The sequence below is a fragment of the Cryptomeria japonica genome, chromosome 9 (assembly GCF_030272615.1).
Source record: "Cryptomeria japonica chromosome 9, Sugi_1.0, whole genome shotgun sequence".
NCBI lineage: Eukaryota > Viridiplantae > Streptophyta > Pinopsida > Cupressales > Cupressaceae > Cryptomeria > Cryptomeria japonica.
The window spans coordinates 63,888,430-63,911,581 of NC_081413.1; the positions used below are offsets into that span (position 1 = coordinate 63,888,430).

General features: G+C 37.9%; 1 protein-coding gene across 3 annotated transcripts in view; it reads right to left on the reverse strand.

Annotated features, from left to right (window-relative positions):
* Positions 1 to 23,152, reverse strand: part of LOC131033515 (GATA transcription factor 28) — a 75,176-nt gene that overhangs the window by 18,275 nt on the left and 33,749 nt on the right. For all 3 annotated transcript variants that reach the window (XM_057964745.2, XM_057964746.2, XM_057964744.2), the window contains exon 5: positions 10,862 to 10,990. In XM_057964745.2, coding sequence (XP_057820728.2) covers positions 10,862 to 10,990 — 129 coding nt within the window. The remainder of the gene's footprint in view (positions 1 to 10,861; positions 10,991 to 23,152) is intronic.

Genomic DNA, 23,152 nt, shown 5'->3' on the forward strand with positions numbered 1-23,152 from the left:
AGAAAATTGATGCATCAATTTACCTGAATAGTGAATCCCCATTCTTCTACCTGTAAGGGCAAAACATATGACTTTTTAATTTTTTCCAATTACTATTTTAGTTTTCATTTTTCTTCCCTTTCCATTATGAAACAAAAAAATGGATGGGAGAATAAGTTTATTTTTCATGTTCTGTAATCCATTCTTTTTCCCAACTCTCTTTTTTGTAATCCACAAACATTAAAAAAAATTCTCCTTTTTCTTGTAGCCAAATTGCAAATCACCCAAATGTTTGTGCCATAAGAAAAACCCTTATTAGTAAAATGCCACCCCAGGTGCTAAGGGAACTAATGAATATTTATATACATTTAATAATCTTGCTTCTATCAGCTAGTATCTTACTTTATACTTCCTTAAAAAATCTCTATTTATCATGTTTTTCTTAAATTGCCAAGTCTATTGTGTTTCTTTGTAGTATCCAAGTCCAAGTCAAAAATCAGCATGCAGAGTCTTAAGTTTAGTAAACTCTCCATATGGTTTAAGTATTAGGGCTCCTTATAATAATTAATAAATCATGTTGAGGCCCTTAGAGATAATGCTCGGTTACATAGGGATAGCATGTGGCTTCTTGGCTAATATTAGGGTTAAAAAGAGTATTTTTTTACAACATAATTTGGTGCTTGCAGCATTCTGTTCCACCAGCTCTGCAGGAAGACTACATATACAAAACATATTTTGTTCAGTTTTCTATGTCTTGATTTTGTTGCTTCTTTTTCTAGATCTTGCATTTCTTTTGGCTTCTACTGTTAATGTTTTGTTGACAAAATGCAGTGTTCTTAAAACAACATACTTTACCATTGAAATGTACTTACAAAAACATACTTCATCATTAACGTCACACTTTTTGTAATTTCCATACTGCAAACAAAGTTGGTACCCTTGGTAGATTTGAATCACTATTTAATGTTGTTGGCATATATCCTACTTACAAGATTTGCCCAATTCAGCGAGTCCTAAGGTAGGTGGTGCAAACTAAGGCCCAGAGACAAGTCCTAAATACACAGTGAGTTTTGGTCAGACTCGTCAAGGCTGCAAGACTTGCCAAATCCAACAAGTCTCATCTGCAAAACTTGGTGATGACAGTTTAGGTGGAAAACTAGAAGAAAAACAACAAAATCAACACACTTAAACCTTACAATGATCTTAAACACTTCAAAATGATACTCATTTCATATGCAAACGCAATGACGGAGTTAAAAAGAAAACTGAAGCTAAAAATAGAATCCATTGAAACAAAAACCAGCAAACACAGCTAAGACCTAGTTACTGCTCTATTGCTTCAACATTCACATTTTTTAAAGGAATTTGAAGACTCTTGAAGCTTGGTTAAATTCCATAAAATTGTGAAAAATGGCATGCACAAGTAAGGTTTGTGTTGTCTCAATCCCGGCTGCGCCTCAACCTTGCTAGGGGTTCTGCCCCAAAACCCCCATGAGAAGTGCTACCCCTTAACCTTGCTGCAGGTGCCAAGGGTTTGGAGGACTCTTGGAACTTGGTTTAAAGCCATAAAATTGTGAAAAATGACATGCATGAGAAGGTTTGTGTGAACTCAACCTAAGTTGCCGATTTGGGTACAAGTAGCAGAGCAAGATACGGGTTATGAAGCTCAACATGCTTGGTACATTCATGGAAGACTGGATTTTTGGGCAGTTTGAGAACCCCTTGATTATCAATGTACAAGGGAGAAGGTCCTTGTGATAGTTGCATATCAGAAAGCATCCTTCGTACCCAAATTGCCTCACACACTGCCTTAATTGTTCCCCAATATTCTGCTTCAGTCGAGGAAAGAACCACTGCCTGTTGCTTCTTGCTGGTCCATGTTACAGCACTTGTACCCAAACTGAATACATACCCAGAAGTGGATTTTTGTCATCCTTTGAACCTGCCCAATCTGAGTCTATATAACCAATCAGCTTTGGATCCTTGCACCTACTATACAGAATGCCAAAATCTAAAGTGCCCTTTACATATCACATCACACACTTCGCTGCAACCCAGCATGACAAGCGCCGCAAACTCCACGATTTTGAGTCTGGATCTCAGGGAGACCATCAGCCAAACACTCCTGACATAACTAGGAGAGAGTGCACATTCAAGTGCCCATAACGTTGATACCAAAGATTCCTGATGGAAGAACTTTTGGCTGCCATGGCGTGCTCTTGAGAATCGCCTAAATCAACCAGTCTATAAAGACCATGATCCTCAAGTCCGATAGCGACTTTAGTGCGAGTCTCCCTATCAACAATGCTGCAAGTGTGGGAACTGAAAACAATATCCAACTGGGGAGAATGCCTCGTGATCTAGCCAACTGAGAGAAGACTAAGTTTCATGCCTGGAACATAGTATACATCGAGAAATACCAAATTTCTAAATAACAAATTTCTCCCTCCAAAGTAAATTTGCATGTTGCCCTTACCGACAACAGTATACTCCTCTCCTCCTCCAAAGATCACTGAATCAGAGAATGGTTCAAATTTTGTGAACCAATCCCGACGATGAGTAAAATGCCAAGAAGCCCCTAAATCGATATACCAAGCAGAAGATTTCACTGGATCTACAATTCTTTTGGCCATAAAGGCGTAGAAGGCAGATTCAATTGATCAGAATGCAAAGTGCTCTACGACATTTGCTTTGGGTTGAGACCCTCCCTACTTCTTTTGCTTAGAAGCCAATTGATGTTGACAGTTGACCTTCATGTGACCATACTTGTGACAATAGTTACACTAAACGTTCTTTTTCTTCTTGCTATCCTGAGGACCTAAGGCTTTCAGCTGAGAAATGTGACCTTTCTCTTTGTCCTTAGCAGAAGACTTGGCAAAGAACGCTTATTCAATGGAGGATGAACTAACACTAATACCGAACTGTTGTCTCCAACGATCCTGTTATAGAAGCTTGTTACAAAGATTTGGAAACTTCAAATCAACATTTGTTGAAGTAATATTGAGCATTTCAATGAAAAGCTCATAAGATTTTGGCAGACTCTTCAAAGTGATGACTACCATGTCTTCCTCCTACATTGTTCGACCAATCACCTCCAACTGATCACGAATGTCCTTAATCTTTGTCAGATGCTCCTATAAAGACATTTTCTCATCCATCATGATGGAAAACAGCATGTTCTTGAGAAAGAACGCTCTCTCTTGTTGGAGGTTTCATGAAGGGCCTTCAAATGATCCCAGATTTCCTTAGCAGTTTTACTAGATGGCACCTGAGGGAACTGATCATCTGTGACTGAGAGTTTTATGAGCATGACAACTTCCCGGTTGCGCTCATCCCATTTGTCCTGGTCTTTTCGTGTTGTTCAAGGACGTTTAGACGTGCCCAGAACAACTGCATCAAGACACCTATACTCAAAGATAGTCAGCATACATTGCTTCTAGGTGTAATAGTTTTTCCCATTGAATTTCTAACTACTTTCAAGCTTAATATTTGTCAAAGATGCCATCACGTACCCTGAGGTCAAACTGGTGAAGGCACAAAATTCGAGGCAAAAGCTTCAAATTTAAAATTCGACTAGGCATGAATCCCAAGGTACGGAAAAATTTTGATGAAGACCCAGAAAAATTTTCTTAGAAAATAAATGTGCCCTAGCTGCCTAAAATACTGAGGGCTAAAATAAAACCCTAGGTCAAAGATCTTAGCCACGTCTGCAACAAACTTCAGAAAGAGCAATAAAAACGTGACCCAAAAAGAGCCGTATGAAGAAAAGCTACAAAATACACACAGGAAAATTCGCTGAAAAAAATCCTGTCAAAAACACGTCACTTTGAAACGTCGCGACTTGCACAGAAGTCACAAGGCAAGGACATCTAGTTGCTGACAAAAACGCGAGCTCAAGAGGAAACCCATTGCAAGAAATCGCGGCAAAAGAATCCGCCAAAAAAAATCTTCCTCAGAATCACGCCGCGGATAGGTGTCAAAAAAGTCACTGAAAAACCTTTCGCGCCTACACGGAAAAAGGGCAAGAAAAATCCACTATTTTTTCCTTCAATAGACTCATGAAATTTTCAAAAAACACGACTCGCAATTTTCTTTTTGTTTTTTGTTTTTTTTTAAAACGAAACGCAACCTGTACCAAAACGAGATCTACAGAAAAACCTCGATCAAGCAAAAAATGGTTCACAAAAAGACCTACGAATTTTTTTTAAAACCACAAGAACACAATTTCGAATTATGGCTTAGAAAAAAACCCACGAAATTTATCCAGAAAGAATCCCACTCTGATACCATGTTATGTAAATGAGAGAATGGTAATTACTATTATTATTGAGGAATGAGAAACATTTATAGGCAATTACATTGGCAGAGTTTCTAAAAGAATCTAAGAAAAACAGACGACAAAAATAGAGAGATTCTAACTAAACTGAACTAAAAGAATCTAAACTAATATGATACAATATTAACCATCAACTATATAGATATTATTCTAATACACGTACAGTGGTATGGCAAAAACAATTCCTAGGTATATATATATATATATATATATAACATTAGGAATATTTTACATGCATATCACGTATTAATATATATTTTACAAGGGATAAAAAATATGGTTGTCGTCAAAGGAGTGAGGGACAATGTTGCACAAACGCTCCATCAATTTAGGAGGCACAGCCATAGAGCCAATTTCAAACACAGACCTAGGCAGTGAATTTGGAACACGGAGACAATTGAAGAAGAGATAATTTATGCTACAAGACTTGGGGCGAAGCCAAGGCTAAACCTGAACCAATGTAAAGTCCCCTTTGGGAATTTACTTATATTTTGCCCTAAAATCGCAATCCCAACTAAACTAAGAAATGTAATACAGATATGAATATAAATTTACAAATTGAAATAACTTTAACAAGATAAATCTTAGTTTAGGTCCTACAATCATGTTAGTCAACATTTGAAAGGTAATCCATAAGACCAACTATTTTCATAAGGGTTAGGAATCCAATAACATATAATTGTATATATAATCAATAGCATTAATAATTGCCCAAAGCATATTCCCATAGAAACCGTATTAGGAACTAGGTAGAAACTTTGCAAACCTTGATCTCAAGGATAGTTAACCTTGTACTGTGAGAGCATGGGTGGAAAGTGGTCCATTCCATCCCTTAGTCCACCTTGGAGGTGCTCCATCCTCCTTGATCAAGCCTAGTATTGTGAATTTTTCACACATCGCCCCATTGCAAATGGGGACCCCTACTTTTTTGCTTTCTAGAGTAGTTGTCTTAGTTTAGTCGCCTAGCTTAGAAGTAGTTTTGGACCTTTTAACCTCTAACTTGAGAGAAGATGCAATGCAATTTCCGGGACGTGTCTAGGCATGAATTCCACGATGAAGGTTTGGAGTAAGAAATGTATGAAAGAGTGAAATTTGGAATATCCTTGGATTTCCAAAAGGAAATTCAAGGGTAAAATCTTCACATGAGGGAATCCGCCTCTCCATCCTTCGTCCATCCATTTCAATCCTTCCTTCCTTTCACCCACATGTCCTTGATCACCTTTCCATCATCCTTTCATCCACCCTTCCTTTCATCCTTCATCCTTCATCCCTTATCCTCCATATCCTTTACACCTTCCCTAGACCCGGTATCCTTCATGCCTCTCTCTATTCTCCCTTACTTCCATCCACCTCCATCTTCCCTCCATTTTCCTTCATCTCCTTCCACCCTCCATCCTTCCTTCCCTGCTTCCATCTATCCTTTTCATCCATCTCCCTTCTTACCTTCACCCACCTTCCCCTTCACCTTCCATTACCCCTTTTTCACCTTCCACATCCCTCATTACCTTCATCCTTCACGTCCCTTATGCCTCCCTTTCCACCTCACTCCCTACTTGCCTACCTATCCTCCATCTACCATGCCTTCCATCTCACCCATTTCCTAACTCACACCTCACAATCTTTACCTCCCTTATTCCCCTAAGCTTACCTTCCATCTCACCCCAATCCTATCCCTTATCCCTCCATTTTCCTTCACCTATCCTATACCTCATCTCCTACCTTCACTCCCCAACATATCCTAAACTTCCTTCACTATCCCCTTATACCCCCCATCCCATCCTTTACTACCCTTATACCTCCCACATCATCCTATCTTATATTCCCTAACTTCCATTTCCTATATCCTACCTATATCCTAACCCACACCTTATATCCTAAACCCCCTTTCTTCCCTTAGCCTAACCCCATCCCATCCCATCCTACCCTTCTACTACCCATCCTTATGTCTCCCTTTCCCCACGGCATTTTATTTCCTCCCATCCCTCACTACCTTATATATCCCAAACTTCCATTTTACACCCACTGGCACCCATCCTTATTTCCCCCCTTTTTACCCCCATCCCATCCTTCTTACCATATCCTCACCTCCCTTACCTCTCTCTCACCCCAGCACCTTTCCCCACCGACCTTCCTTACCTCCTATCCACCACGGCACCTTCCTCCACTTCACATCATTTACACACTCTACACCATGGCACATCCTTCTTAATATATCCCTTACCTTCTTCTCGCCGCAACATATGCTTACTCCACATCCTTCACACCCCTTTCACCGTGGCATCCTTCCAAACCACATCCATGACACCCCTATCCCATGCGGCACATCCTCTCCTTACATTCCCCACACTCCTTCCACCATGGCACCTTATACCCCCCATATCCCTTACCTCTCTCCCATCATGGCACGTGCTAGCTTAATATCCTACACGCCTCTTCTCACTACGGCATATTTCCTCCAACATCCCTCGTACCCCCTTTTACCGCGGCATGTCCTCTCTCACTTCAAACAACCTATGAGCATGAGGAAATCATAAGCGCCAGCAAGGATAAAGAGGGTCCACAAAGACAAGTAGATGAGTTGGCACCGATTAAGATAAAAGATAGCCGACTTCTTAATGGAGACAAGTCAATTAAAATATGACCATTGAAAGTCAAAATATAATAAAATAAAAACATCACATCCAAGTCGGCTGAGGCAAGGAGGATTGATTTCCAGCATGTGAAGGATGAAAGCGGAAGTTATTGAAACAAATTGAAAGAGGCATATAAAAGAAGGGTGACATCCCTCATTTCCAACAATAATCGCGTTCAATTAAAGGCAAATAATAGCAGATCAGACCTGAGAGAATTTCATTAGGAAGCAGAAATTGGATGCTAATTGCATCATCACGAATCAGGTTGCAAAGCGAATAAGGATTAGAACCAGACCTAAAATCTTATTTTCAGAATTGAGAATTACAAAGTGTTTAAAATATTATGATCGTATTTTGATTTAAAATATATTTGTTTTTCAGGTTTGATGTGAGAAAAGACAACATCAAGATGTTCGGGGACTAAAAATTTGTAAAAGGATCGAGGTCAAGCTTCAAGTAATACAAAGAACTTCACGATGTGAGGGAGATCAACAGGTTCAAAAAAAAAAAAAAGTTAAGTGGGAGCGGACTGCTACATGGAGAGGAGAATTTCGATCATATCAAGAGGCTAAGCACATTCAAAACTTTCATTACCTCTCGAAGTAAAAGGGGTATCAAGCTTCAAGACTAAGAGAAAGTCAACATATAAACCTTGCACCTTCATGACTTTCAGCATTGAGACATTCAGGAAGATAGTTTCAGAAGAGTTAATCAAAGTTAGAGGATAAATTTGAGCAAAGTCATCATCACATCAAGTGCTTGATAATGTTGAGTATCAAGAGATATTGCCCAAGGCATCAACATTCATTCATGATAAAGTATCAAGTCTACACTACAAATTGAAGAGGCATCCCAGTCATCATTCAACCAATCAAAAGGTTCCAAGTAAAGATGTCGAGATGTGATGCACTTGACTTATCCCATGGAGACACAAAGTTCGATGTACCTACCCTCATCATCTATTGGTCGAAATTGAAATCTACGCAAGGGATATTTGTTTTCATTTCTTCAATTCTGGAATGGTGGCAATAGCACAGAGATCTTTGGTACTTTGAATATTAGGAGCAGCTTGCTTACCCATGGTTAAGATAGGACATTTGTGATTAGAAACTTCCACTTTTTGCTGAAATTTGGTAGGGTGACATATTTGGAAGTCTCTTTAATATTCTGGAATGGTGGCAATAGCACAGAGATCTTTGGTACTTTAAATATTAGGAGCAGCTTGCTTACCCATGGTTAAGATAGGACATTTGTGATTAGAAACTTCCACTTTTTGCTGAAATTTGGTAGGGTGACATATTTGAAAGTCTCTTTAATATCACCTCTCTCCCATCAGACTGAAACATAAGCTCCAAAGTTCGATAATTTTGGAAAATTTCCCCAAAGGGAATATAACCGATGAACTCTCAAAACTACATCAATCTGACCTAAGCAAGCAACATAAAAATCATCACAAACTAATCTTTTTTCTGCAAGGATATTGAATCCATCAACTACAATGATGTCAAATCCTTCAAACTCTTCAACATGAAGTCCTCTCTTGACAACTAAACCTTCATAAATGAAATTGTGGGTAGCCTCGCTATCAAAAAGTGCTATAATTTTGCACCCACATAAGATTCCCTAAAATCTAGAGAGATAATGCCTTGGTGCTTCTGAGAGAAAAACAAGTGTACCACTCTTGGTGCTACCATCTTCAAAATCCAAAACACAACTTTGGCAAGTGCTTCATTCTTTTATTCAACATGGGCACTTGTTCCTAGTTTATGCCTTCACATTTTGCATACATCTCAATCAAGGCAGTTGCAACTACAACATTTGACAAAATTCTTCTAACCTTTACGCATTTAATGGATATCCATAACCTACTCAGAAGCTTCTGTTTTTGCATAGGTAGGAGGATGTTGAGAAAGATCGTAGATGTTGGCTTTTCAACAAATCCATTTTCTGCATATTATGCAATCATTGCATTCTATGAAGTTTGCATTTCTTTGAGGCCTTTTGTCAAACAGTTCACATGTGTTGTCAATGGTTCCACATTGTGTAATATGCAACTCCCATTTTAGCATTTCCAACTATAATATTTGACATAGATTTGCCATCCATTATGCGTTTATGTATTTTCAAACCTGGTCGGAAGCTCCCATTGATAGGCAACGAGTAAGATGCTGGCATAGGCCATTAAAAATTGGATTTATGTTTGCTAAGTGCATTTGCTTGAAAGTTTCTAAAGCAGTATCAACAAATACATTTGGTGTATAATCTGCAATTATTGCGTTCAATGAAGCTCACATTTCTTAGCATCGTTCAGAAGTTCATTCTTTGAGTTTTTCCATCTCTATAATATTGTACTCATGACTTAGAACAAAGACTTCCATTGATGATTGTACAATCTTTCTTCCTATTCTCAAGAAATCACATTTCATGTCTCATATTGCTCAACTATGGTTTCTTCCTTATTTACCTTTCTATTAGTTTTCTTTTTTCTCCTTTCTGTAGTTTTAGGATAAAAGTACACAGAATCTATAGAACCCCATCATATGAGGGCGCTGCCACTCTCAAACGCAAAGAAAAGTTGTCGGTCCATAACAACTTCTTCAACTGTTGGGACATTTGCCACTACCCATTGGGCAAGTCAAGTTAAAATCTGCAGTGACAAATCTGTTTACCAACATTCAGTAAGAGATTGTTGACAGCAATTTCCATTCACTTTCATTGATCAACAATCATCTAAGAAGGTCACCCATCAACCATCACCATTCGATAAAATGAGAATTGTTGTTAATTACTTGACATCTTTTGAACTGGCATCACTAATAATCACATATTTCCATAGATGGCATTAATTTGTAGGCCCACATGATTTAACTGCCCACCATTATTTTTATTTGTCCTTTTGTTTGTCAGTAATCATCATTTGTTTACCTCTGTTCAGATATCACCAGTTCAGGTGATGTTTGTTTGCTCAAAAGTAAGTAAACACAATGGGTTCCTCTTTGTGGTCATAAAGAGATATCAAGTTGTTGCTTGTATCCAACAACTTTGTTCCTACCTGGAGATCACCACTTATTGATTCGGTTCAGCAGTCACGGGTTGGTAATTCTGTTTGGTGATATTGCATTTATCTTCTTCTTTATGTTAACAATTCTCTTTCAATTCAGCAAAGGATGAAGGTTTAAACATTACACATTCTCCCATCAGCCAATATAACAAACCTCTGTTAGTGTATCTTCTATCATTTAAGCATTCTTCTAACTGAAATGCACCCTCATTACTGGGTTAAAATTCATTATTAATTTATTGTATCACAAACAAATAGATTGTTCTCCAATTATTTGGAATCTCATATCATCCACTGTTAGTCAAGATTTACAGATTTTAACAATTATTGTTTGCTTTCCCTGTTTATGGATAGTTTAAACCTGTTCCACCAATGGGCATCCTACTATCGCATCATAAACCTTTAGAATGTTTTTCCATTCGTATAAATACAAAAACTGCTTTTGATTTTTTCCAAACTATTTTGATGTGATATTAATTTAAGATCAAATCAATCTTGAAATACCACTTCAAAACTTCCTGTTTGCAGTCTTTTCTCAACAATTACATATAAACAAACTTTTGAATTTCATCTCACAATTTGTTTATCTATTTTGACCATCTAAACAATAGCAGACAACGATTTATCAATTTTCCCTTAAAGAAACTTAACAAAGTTAAAAATAAAAGGCATTCTTCAAGTACTAAGATCTTATGAATCTCTTTAAAGATCATAATTTCTCATAAAGTAAAATTTGGATAGGAATTCAAATGTCATGTGGTATCCCTTTGGCAAGGTAAAAATAAAACAGTGTTTACTTAAACATAAAAACAAGACAGAAAATTGAGTTGCAAAAGTAACATTCAAACTTACACAACTTCTTGTTGTGTTCCGTTACTATCTGGAGGCCAACCTTGCGAAGCATCCCACTTTACCACAGATGATCCCATGTCATCGGAAGTAGACCTTGTTGATGTAAATTGACCTTTGTTGCGTTGCATCCTGCAGAGTACATGGTATAATGAATAAAGTTAAATTAGATGGACCAGTTTCAAATGAAATATGTTTTCCTTCACAGTAATATCTCCAAACGTAGATTTCAAATTTGATGCGAAACAGGAAATCAGCCTGCTAGGTAAAATAAATAAATATCACAAAACCATTGCTAGTGTGGTTGTAGATAGACCAGATCCAAATGAAATATGTTTTCCTTCACAATAACATCACCACACAGAGAACTCAATTGTGATGCAAAACAGGGAATCAGCCTCCTAGGTAAAATAAATAAATATCACAAAACTTAAAACTGCACTGTTGCTAGTGTGGTTGTTCAAGCATTCGGTAATTTACAGATTTGTACCAGTCAGTCCTCAAACGATTCTTCAAAAAAGAGATAGCTTTTATGCGGAATAGGCCTGTGGTTCACAGTAAGCATTTAAGATACAAGTCGATATCCTGCTGTTTGATTTATCTAGTGTATTGTTATTCATCTAGACACCCTTGGCTTGTATTCAGTGTATGCTCCCAAATTGCAATGGAACAAAATTACTTTTTCTGATCTACTCACAAACGAATGGATGATTGGAAGTGATCTCAACATTGTCAGGTTGGCTAAAATGCAAGATTAAAACAGGCATCAATCTGTACATTGATGCTATAGGTCATCTAATAAGCAAAGATGGAACCCCAATGCTTTAACCAGATTAAAAAAAATTAATAGGCTCTGAGCAATTGACATAAACAAAAAGCTTTAATCAACTTCCTGTTGTCACTTGCTTCATTAGAAGATAAGAGCAGTACCGCATTATCAATTAGACTGCAAAAGGCAGTGCAACATGGCAAAATGTTCCTCAGGCAGTCCCTGACCCCCTCACTGGACCAAGAACACCTTGTAAACAGATGGGAGGTTGCTGAAAGTGCCCGATATGGCCAGCCATCTCTAACATGTTACAATTTATTAAAGCACGAAAAACAGGAAAATCAAACAGATAGGGGGCTTCATGAAGCCTTTGCAAACTTTTCCAAAACTCTATAGCCAAACCAAACACACTTTGAAATTTTGAATGAAAAACATCAAAACAAACTCATTTTGAAATTTTGTGAGAAGAGAAGGGGAAGAGAGGAGAAGAGAGGAGAAGGGTAAGAAAAAGAGAGGAAAGCAACAACACTTCACCATTCAAGGTAAGTTTAACATCCACTTGTTCATTTTTTCAAGTCCTTTTGAATTTTTTTCTCTTTCCTTCAAAGTTTCAAACCCTTCAAGATTCTTTTGTTTTGTTTTATTTTGAATTTGCAGCTGGTTTTTTTCTGAAAAAAGAAATGAGCAGTACCAAGGGTTATTGTAGTAAAATTACTGAGATTTAACAAACAAAACAAAGAGCTGTTGAGGGTTCTTGGGGGTGTGGGCATGTTGTAGGTCAAGTGGAACATAATCCTTTTGAATGCCCTTTTACTATCCTAAAATCTTACACAAACGGCTCATTCAATGCCACCAAACCACTGTTGCAATTTGTGATAGTTTTAGACAAAGACAGAAAAACAACCAGGGAGGAATTAGACATCAGTTGCCATGCAGGCAAGATGAATTTCAAAGGGAGCTACACAAGGGTTTCCAATCATCTTGTGTGCATGCCTAGACATGGAGTTAAGATTCACAAAAAATATAAACCTTGCAGAGAAGTTGAAGGTTTCTAGGTTGTTTATGGAGGGTGACAAAAGAGCTAAGGATATGCCAATAGAATCTAGACAAGCTCCTGTACCAGCCATGGAAGTTGAGATTCAAAGGGATGGGGGTTCTAGCAAAGGTAAGAGAATGAGTAGTGATAGGCCAGACATGGTTGCACAAATGTTTAACTTGCAATCATGGGATGAGATAGATGGTGCAGTTGCCAAAAACATTATCACCATGCCATTCAATTTCATGTGGCATATTCTATAATGTCTCCTTTTTACTGAGTCAATACATATAATGCCCCTTTTTCACTGAGTTAACATGCATGGGACCCACAAGCCCATTTCTATACTTCGCAATGGGCAAGGCGTGATTGCTAGAGACATTACATATTAATATTATATTTTCCTAAGTTATTAATGCTCAATAATGTAATATATTGTAATTTTAGTTTCTTATTAGAAACTTTCTATTTTGTATTTCTTTGTAATTCTTTATAATGATCTTCATGATCATTCGTAAATACAACAATATTTTTTTACCAGTTATGTCCCCATAATATGGTATTAGAGCAGAAAGAAAAAATTTGTTTTTTCTAAAAAAAATCGAATGAAATTTTTCATCAGTGAAAAAACAAATCTAGGGCCTGCGATTTTTTCAGAATTTGAAATTCAAATTTTTTTTCTAAAGGGTTTTCTTCCAGGCGGTTTTTTCTATTGTTCTTCGTGTTTTTTGTGGCGGATTTCTTTTCAACCAGACCTTCGTCCCACAATGCCATTAATCCTCTACGCATGACGCAATTGTTTTCCCACCTGCAAATTTTTTCTGCCATTTTTTGACAGAAATCTGCATTTTCGACTAGGATTTTTACCCTTCAGATCAAGTCGAAAAAAAAATCTGATTGCAGATTCTTGGTGGGCTTTTCAAGAGCTCAACTGGGTTGTTTTCAGAATTTTGTGGGTGCATCGTTTTCCATGCCTCAAATTTCGTGCCAGCGGATTTCAATTTTGATTTTAGATTCTTTCTGGGTTTTTCACAAGGATTTTTGGGTTGTCTTCGGATTTTTATGGGTCAGCCGAATTTTTTTCTTGAAATCCGTGCCAGTCGTACTTCATAATTTTTTATAAGTCTATACCTATATTTGCCTTTGTTTTCTGCGTTGGGATTTGTGCTTTGTATTACGTGCTATCGCCTCTTCTCTGATTTTTCGTTTTCCGTGCATTGGGAAACGTGCAAGATGGCGTCATTGACCAACTTGATGTTGGAAGGCAATCAGCGATTTAATGGCAAGAATTATAACACCTGGAAGCAGCGCATGCTGACTATTTTTGAATATCGTCGCTTTGATGATCTTGTTTTGGGAATAGAATCTCGTCCTTCCACGGCCAGATCAGAACAGTACAAGTTTGATGACCGGAATCGAGAAGTTGTTATGCTTCTCAAGCTCTCTATCACAGATGACCAATTACCTCAAATTCCTTCTGGTAAGTTAGCCTCAGAAATTTGGAAGCATATGAAGGAGTTGCATGAGACATCCGACAAAAGCCGAGCATTCTTTCTAAAGAACCAGTTGTTCTCTATGATGGATGAACGCATGTCCTTACAAGAGCATCTCACAAAGATAAAGGACATTCGAGATCAGCTCGAAACTATTGGTCGGAAAATGGAGGAAGAGGGTATCGTAGTCATAACCCTAAAAAGCCTACCAAAATCCTATGAGCACTTCATAAAGACTCTCAACATTACGTCTACGAATATTGATCTAAAATTTCCAGAGTTATGCACCAAACTTCTGCAGCATGATCGCTGGAAACAACAGTTTGGCAGCGGTGCCACTTCATCCTCCTCTGAGCAAGCATTTGCATCCAAATCCTTTCACAAGGATAAAGGCAAATTTCAGTCATCTCAGTTCTCTCAGTCGAAGGGCTCTAGTCAGTCACAGGAAGGCTCGAAAAAGAAGAAGGTTCAATGCAATTATTGTCACAAATATGGCCATTTGATTAAGGATTGTCGCACTCGAATAGCTTCTGAAAAGCGGAAGCAGGGAGGATCTCAGCCTAAAGCCAATGTCGCTGAGCACATAGAGCAGAAAGAGTCTGCCTTTTATGCCTTCATGGCTAAAAGACCTGCAGACCATGTGAAATCTTCTGCTTGGTATATTGATTATGGTGCTTCTCGGCATTTCACTCACAGGCATGATTGGTTTACAGAATTCTCTCCCAATACTGATTGAGTTATTTTTGGAGGTGAGGAGTATACAGTTGTCGGCAAGGGCAACGTTCAGATATAGTCTGGTGGGAGGAATCTCATATTCCTCAATGTGTACTACGTTCCTGGCATGGAACTGAACCTTCTCTCTGTGAACCATATTATGCAGCATTCTCCTCAGCTTGATGTCATCTTCAGTGCACATGAATGTTCTATTATTGATCGTGCGACACGCACTATAGTTGTTGGTATTGAGGATCATGGTCTTTAAAGACTTGTGGATACAGGTGATTCTCTTGAGCATGCCTTCGCAACAAAATCCTCCTCTATCACCCGTCTATGGCATCAACGATATGGTCACCTGAACATTCACTATCTTGCTCAGCTTGTTCGGGAAGACTTAGTACATGGCCTACCTGAAATTCAAACTCAAAATCAGCGAGTTTGTGAAGCTTGTCAGGCTGAGAAGCAACACAGGACACCATTCCAAGATGGTGATTCATAGCAAGCATCTAAGGCACTGCAGTTGGTCCAGGCTGATGTATGTGGTCCAATGAATACTACTCCTGTTACTGGGTGCAAGTATTTCTTACTTTTTGCTGATGATTACAGTCGTAAGATGTGGGTGTACTTTCTTAGACATAAATCAGATGTGTTTCCTGTATTTCAGAAATTTAAGGCCTTGGTAGAAAAAGAGTCTAGTTGTTCTATTATTACTCTTAGGTCTGATAATGGGGGGAGTTTTGTTCTACTGCTTTCTCCACTTTCTATGATACACATGGCATAAAACATCAATTAACCACACCCTACACCCCTCAGCAAAACGACGTTGTAGAACATCGTAACGCACCATTACAGAAATGGCTAGGTCTATGTTGGAACACAGAAATGTTCCTAAGAAGTATCGGGCAGAAGCAATGTTTACTGCAGTCTATCTCCTTAATAGGTCTCCCACTCATGTTGTTAAAGGGAAGACTCCTGAGGAAGCCTGGACTGGTCGCAAACCCAAGATCAGTCATTTGAAAGTTTTTGGCTCTCTTGCATATGTTTGGATTCCAGATGCAAAACGCTCTCAGTTGGATTCCAAGAGTCAAAAGCTTATGTTTACAAGATACAGTGACAACCATAAGGCCTACCGACTGATTGATGTAGACACTAATCGTCTCATCTTCAGTCGCGATGTTGTCTTTGATGAAGATCAAGGACCATTTCAGCTTTCCTCCTCTGAGCAAAATTCTGAGGATCCACCTTTTGAAGGCTTTTGATTTAGGTGTTTGTCTTCCATTTGGTTCAACTGATGGGAGGGATGATGCAGATTCTGTATTTGATGATGCACTACCTGAATTTCCTCTGGATGATGCTAATCTTCCACCTATTCTAGATCCTCTTCCACCTCCAGTTCCAGTTATTCCTCCTCCATCCGATGTTGGCACATCTGCTCTCCGGCCTAAGTGGTGGGCTAAGACCATCGGTGATCTTCGTCCTGATGAGCTCATTGAGGGTAGATCTTCCAGAAATAAGGGCAAGCAGCAAAATACAGTTAACTTTGCTCTCATGGCCAACATTCATAGTATTTATGAGCCTCAGACTTATACCGAAGCAAAAGGGATTCCAGAGTGGGAACAGGCAACGGACGCAGAATACCAGAGCCTACTGAAGAACAACACTTGGGTTCTCTCTGATCTTCCTCCAGGGAAGAAACCCATTAGCTGCAAATGGGTCTATAAGGTCAAGTATCATGCAGATGGTACCTTGGATAAGTACAAGGCCAGATTAGTTGCTCGAGGATTCACACAGCGGGAGGGCATTGATTATGAGGAGACATTTGCTCCTACTGCCAAGATGAGTACCATTCGTCTTCTTCTCGCTATTGCAGCTCAGTTTGGATGGAAAGTCCATCAGATGGATGTTAAGAGTGCCTTCCTCAATGGTCAGTTGCAGGAAGAAGTCTAAATGATGCAGCCTCCTGGTTTCAAGGTTGTCGGCAAAGAACATCAAGTATGTAGACTCGTTAAAGCACTCTATGGGCTTAAACAGGCTCCTGGAGTGTGGTACATTAAGATTGATCAATACTTGGTTGCTCATGGTTTCAGCGTTGCCCTTCTGACAGTAATATGTATATCAAACACTCTGGTGATGATATTCTCTTTCTTGTTGTCTATGTGGATGACTTGATCATTACTGGCAGTTCAGCACATTTGATTGCAGAAATCAAAAACGATCTATGCAAGGATTTTGATATGACAGATTTGGGGCTTCTCCATTATTGTTTAGGTGTTGAGGTTTGGCAAACTGATGGTGGCATTTTTATTTCTCAGTCCAAGTATGCCAGGAACTTTCTTGACAGGTTTCGAATGCAAGATTGCAAACCTGCTTCCACACCTATGGAGACTGGCTTGAAGTTGTCAGCCAAGTCTGATTCTCCTCCTATAGATGAAACACAATTCAAGCAACTAGTGGGCAGTCTCATCTATCTTACTGCTACTAGACCTGATCTCAGTTTTGTAGTGAGCTACATTTCATGCTTCATGACAGACCCCAAGGCTGATCATTGGGTAGCAGCAAAGCATGTGCTGCGTTATGTGAAAGGCACCTCTGATTATGGACTTCTTTACAATAGGAGTCATGATCCTAGACTCAGTGGGTTCACAGATTCAGATTGGACAGGCTCGGTTGATGATAGGAAATCAACCTCTGGATATGTGTTCAGTTTGGGATTCGCCGCAGTCACTTGGACTAGTAAGAAGCAGCAGGTAGTGGCTCTCTCCTCGACAAAAGCAGAATATCGGGGAGCAGTTAAGGCAGCTTGTGAGGCAGTTTGGCTTCGTCGGATGCTTGCGGATATGCAAATATCTCAAGCAGGCCTGACTCCCTTGTTCTCTGACAATCAAGGAGTTCTCAAACTTGCCAAGAATCCAGTCTTCCATGAAATAACCAAACATGTAGAGCTTCATTGTCATTACATTTGACAGTTGGTTGAAGACAGATCCATTCAATTGCTGTATATTCCTACAGCGGAGCAGCAAGCCGATATTCTCACCAAGCCCCTCAATCCAAATAAGTTTGTAAAATTCAGGGGGTCTATTGGTGTAGTTGATAGATTGAGCATTAAGGGAGGGTATTGATATAATATTTTCCTAAGTTATTAATGCTCAATAATGTAATATATTGTAATTTTAGTTTCTTATTAGAAACTTTCTTTTTTGTATTTCTTTGTAATTCTTTATAATGATCTTCATGATCATTCGTAAATACAACAATATTGTTTTACCAATTATGTCCCCATAATATTACATGCTTGCAACGAATGGTTTCATTAATTTGTCTTTGGTGTTTTCATGAGTTTTGGACCATTTCCTATGTTTTAGAGGCATTTCTTAAATTTTTGGAGGTCAATTGGAGGCAAGACCCTCACCCTTAGTCTCTTCGTGAGGAATTCAATCTCTAGAGACTTTTTTACAATTGGCTTTGTTCATGCCCTTGGAGATCTTTTTGTCTACATTTTCATTATAAGTGCCATGGGGAAAACTTGTTCCAATTTCATGAGGGCTTTTGGAGGATTGTTGAAACAAAACCATATCATGCAGCTTTATCTCAAGTCTTTCTAGTGAGTGGTTCTCAAGTTATAATTGATTTACTGATGAAGTGTCAAGGTTTATTAGCCACTTGGGCAATTTAATGTTATTACACTAGGGCCATGTTACATATGTAGTACTTGATTCTTTTCCAAGTGACATCAGTGTTATATCAAATAAAATCAATCTTTTTTAATTCACATTGACACTTGACCCAGGTACCTAAGATTTGGAAAATGCTAATGAATAAAAAAAGGCCGCCCAACCTTGAGAAATGCATTATGTGCTTATTTCAAATATTTCAGACCTGGGTAGCTACACCAGGCAGCACTCATCTACAGATTCAAGGATGATAACCCTTGGATCTAGAGATTAGAGCATGGAACCCTTCTAGTTTCTTGTGGAAAATCTAATCTAGGTATTACATTGAAGTTTTGAACTAAAGCATTCTCTTTTCTATTGGTAGACTACTTTGTGAGGTGGATGGAGCAGCATTATACAGCAACATCAATTCTAATTTGGGATCTTCCACCAAGTGCTCAAGTTCTAATTAGTTCCACATTATCATTAATCTATTAATGTAATCCGTATTAGAATATTTAATTATATTTTAGTCAGTTATCTTTTATTAGAATGCATAGTTAGCTTTTTAGTTTTTAGCTTTTTAGCTTCAGGTTGAAGCTTTAGTTTAACGATTCGTTCTTTTTAGAACACCGTCTTGTAATTCTCTTTATAGACGACGTATATTCGTAAAATAAATCATTCAATTATTTTTCATGGTATCAGAGCGGGTGACAAACTTCAAAAAAAAATCTCGTGCCCTAGCTACCTTGAATTTATTTTCAGAAATTTTTTAGATTTTTTTAATGGAAAAAAACTGGTGTTTCTGGTTTGCACTGCAGATTGGAGATTTTTTTCAAAGGTTTTTTGATTGATTTTTTCTGAGAAAAATCGAGGGTTTTTTTATTTTGGGCAGATTATTGTAATAAAAAAAATTTGTGGAATTTCGTGGGTGTTCTTTTCTGCAGATAGTGGGTTTTTTGTTAAAAATTCTGGGCGCCAAGGATTTCCGTGCGTTTTTGCAATCCTCCCTGCGATTTTTCCGTGTCGTTTTTTGTGCCTACCTGCAATTTTTTTAGATGCTATTTTTCGCGATTTTTTTTAATGGGTATTCTTTTCGCAGCAGCACGTTTTTTGTTTCACGGCTGCGTTTTTCCTTGCGGCTTCTGATTTCCATATCTGCGCACAATTTTTTTGCTTCCTTTTTTTTAACGACAACCCACGATTTTTTGTGTCCAACCCACGTCGGAATTTTCTGAGTTTTTGGCAGCTGTGCATCTCTGTTTTTTTACGGCAGCAAGGATTTAGGCAATGACGAGATTCTGTGAGTTTTTTTTGGCACGATTTTCGCGATTAGGGTTTCTACGACTATTGTTTAGCAGCGACGGGATTGATTTTTGTCTGCATTAGTTTCGCAATTTTTCCTCCGTTTTCTATAGACGGGACCTCGTTTTCATGCATGACTTTACCTGTTTACAAATTTCAGAAAGTCCACTGACTAGGGTTTTTGAACCCTGCCGCAACCTAGAGCTTCAATGGCCTGCTTTTTTAACATTTATTTAACAAAACAAGTTAGCAGCAAAAATTCTGGGTTTTTGTCAAATTTTGAAATTTCAATTGTGAATGGCTAGAATTTGAATTTGAATTGTTGAAGGAGATCATTGGGCTGGCCGACCTCCTAATGGGCAGAGTTAATTTGCCTTGGAATACATGTAAATGAGGGATCAATTGGGAATATTTTCAATTCAAGTTTAATTCATTATTCAATTCTGATCTAAGCAAAACTCAGAGCAGACCTGCAAATTTGAGAGGCCAACTTCCACCAGATATTTGAAAGAAATTTATAGATCAGAAGTGAATTTTCAAGGTCTGATTTGATGTGAAGTGTTGGACATTTCCACTAATTTGGAGGCAGATAGCAACAATTTAAGCAGACCTGATTCTGATTTTAAGATCAGACCTGACTTCGGCAAATTTTTCCAGCTATATCCTGTCTATAATTCGATCAGCATCATCATATACAGCCTTAGAAATTCATGTCAAGATTTGAAAGTGTTGTAGGAAGCCTGATTTTTTACAGAATATTGTTTTTATTCCTAATGTTTTGATGCAAAATATCTCTTTGCTTTTCAGGTTTGACAGAAGGATGGAAAGCTAGGAAGGGGAGGACAAATCATTGATTTCAAACATCAATCAATCTAATTCAGAGGCAAATCCAGCAATCAAAATCAAAGATCAGAACAAAACGAATGGGACTTCAAGATGATTTAATCCAGCAATAAGGGAATCAATCAAAGTAAACATCTTCATCATTAGAGGCAGATACCATCAGCAGAAAGTTGAATCAAAAGTTGAAGCCATCTTTGACATCCATTTGTGCAAACTTGAACAGAAAAATCAGACTTGCAAAACTGATCTATAAAGTGGATATCAGACCTGATTCGTAGTTGAAAACCAGACCTGCATCATATCAAGGTCATCCCTAATAAGCAGATTGAAGATTTTGATACAAGGCAAGGAAGGAAGATTCATACTCCAAGAGTGACTAAGAAGAAGACAAATTCAAGATATTCAAAAAAGAGGATGCAAGATGTTTCAGAAGGATAACAAGAAGAATTTCTAAGCTAAAGAAGCTGAAAATTGAAAGAATTCAGGAACAAGCTGAGGTGGCATCCTAGTCATCATCCAACCCATCGGATTGAGCCACATCAATAAGTCTAGGTGCATTGAAGCTGATTCATCTTATGGTGGAGCAAGTGACACATGGTGCCTCATCAAATACTATTTTATGTACCTAACCTATTCTCTCATTGGTTAAAAATCAAGATGGACTTGTGTCCAATTCATTGTAATGATCTTATTGGCCAAAAGGAAATTTGTTGTTACAAACCCTAACTAGGGTTTCAATCTCAGCCATTGATTGTGAATCAATTTGAGCCATTGAATTGTATTGAGAGCACTATTAAAGGCTCAAATCACTCATTTGTAAAAGGTTAACAAGAGTAGAATAATAGTGGAGTAATAGATAATAGTTCATAAATAGCAATCAATAGATAGCAATTAGAATAGAAGCTAGATTAGGAGAAGGCAAAGATTGTTGCCAAGACTTTGTTGTAAAGAACATATGATTTCATTGAAGCTATGGTGAATTTGATGTGATATTTCAACAAGTTGCATGGTCTCTACTTCTCAATTCATTTTCATGTTGTTTAGATGAATGAAAGAACTTTGTGCTTGATCAATGGTGAAATTCATATATCCATACCACTAGCAATTTACTGATTGTAAGTTTGCCTTGTGTGGTCAACTGGAATCCTTAAATGAACTTAACTTCAATTGCTATTCACAGTTTGATATGCATTGCCTTGATGGTATCCTCGTTGTTAATACTGATTTGAACATCACATTCTTACCTTAGGAGATCGCACTAAGCTTTGTGGAGTTGTTGCTTTGCATGTCAAAGCAAGGCTTAGTTGAGTATCACTAAAGATTGTTCATCGTTCCAACATTCCTAGGATTAGATTAGACTTCTTAAACCCTATCCTTTTGCCCTTTTTTTATCAAGTTAACTTCCACGTTCCAGCAACATCCAAACGTTCAACATTCAAATATTCAACGTAAGTCCCCTTGGATTATCACCAATCACATTGCAACCAATTGAGCTATCTACACATCAAGACCTGACTATAGAAACCTTGGAGTCATCTTGGTTGATCATTCAAATTAGCATCCAAGAAGATTTTGATCAAGCGAGGATAGAATACTTTTGGTATTTTATTATGTGTTTGAAGTGTCTAAAAAACACATCAACATGTCCTACAAATGATTTTGGACATTTCATTTGGATACATCTTTTCTACTTTGAATAAAAAAAAAAATATCGTTGACACCATAGGATCTAGTTAGTTTTAGCTCTTGGTTGTAGCAGCAACTTATAAACAATTTTGAATTTTTCTTGTACCAACCATACTATGATAGTATCTGAAAAATAATTGAATAAATTAATTACAAATATCCAACATATATAAAGGAATTACAAGATGGTGTTCTAAAAAGAATGAACCGTTAAACTTAAGCTTCAACCTAAAGCTAAAAAGCTAAAAACGCTTCAAAAAGCAAAATTGCTAAAAACTAAAAAGCTAACTGTGTGTTCTAATAAAAGAAGAAATAGTTGAACTTATGCGTTCTAATAAAAGAATCAATAGTTGACCTTAAAACACTAAACGAACAAAAAAGCTAACTAAGTTGACAACTAAGATGACCATTATAGAATAGATATAATATTATTTTAATACCCTCCCTAATGGTCATCATACTCAATACCCTACAAAGACATTGCAGGTCTTTTGATCACAAATGCACAAAAGCAAACAACACTTTGCTGCTACGGAGACCCTCCCAGGATCTGCAAAGTGTTAATGACCAAGAGTACAAAAAGCCATCCAACCTGATGTAATCCTCACATGCGAATTACAAAACCGCCACACGCAAATTACTGAGCCTCAAACCATGATTTTGAAGAAAAATTGGCAAAGCCTCCACAAAGAGCAACAAACACAATTTTGGCAAAAACCACAAAAACTTTTGCAGAAGAGTACTGAGCACTGTTTGCTCCAGCAACTCCAAAACTGACTGCAAGATACCACGGTT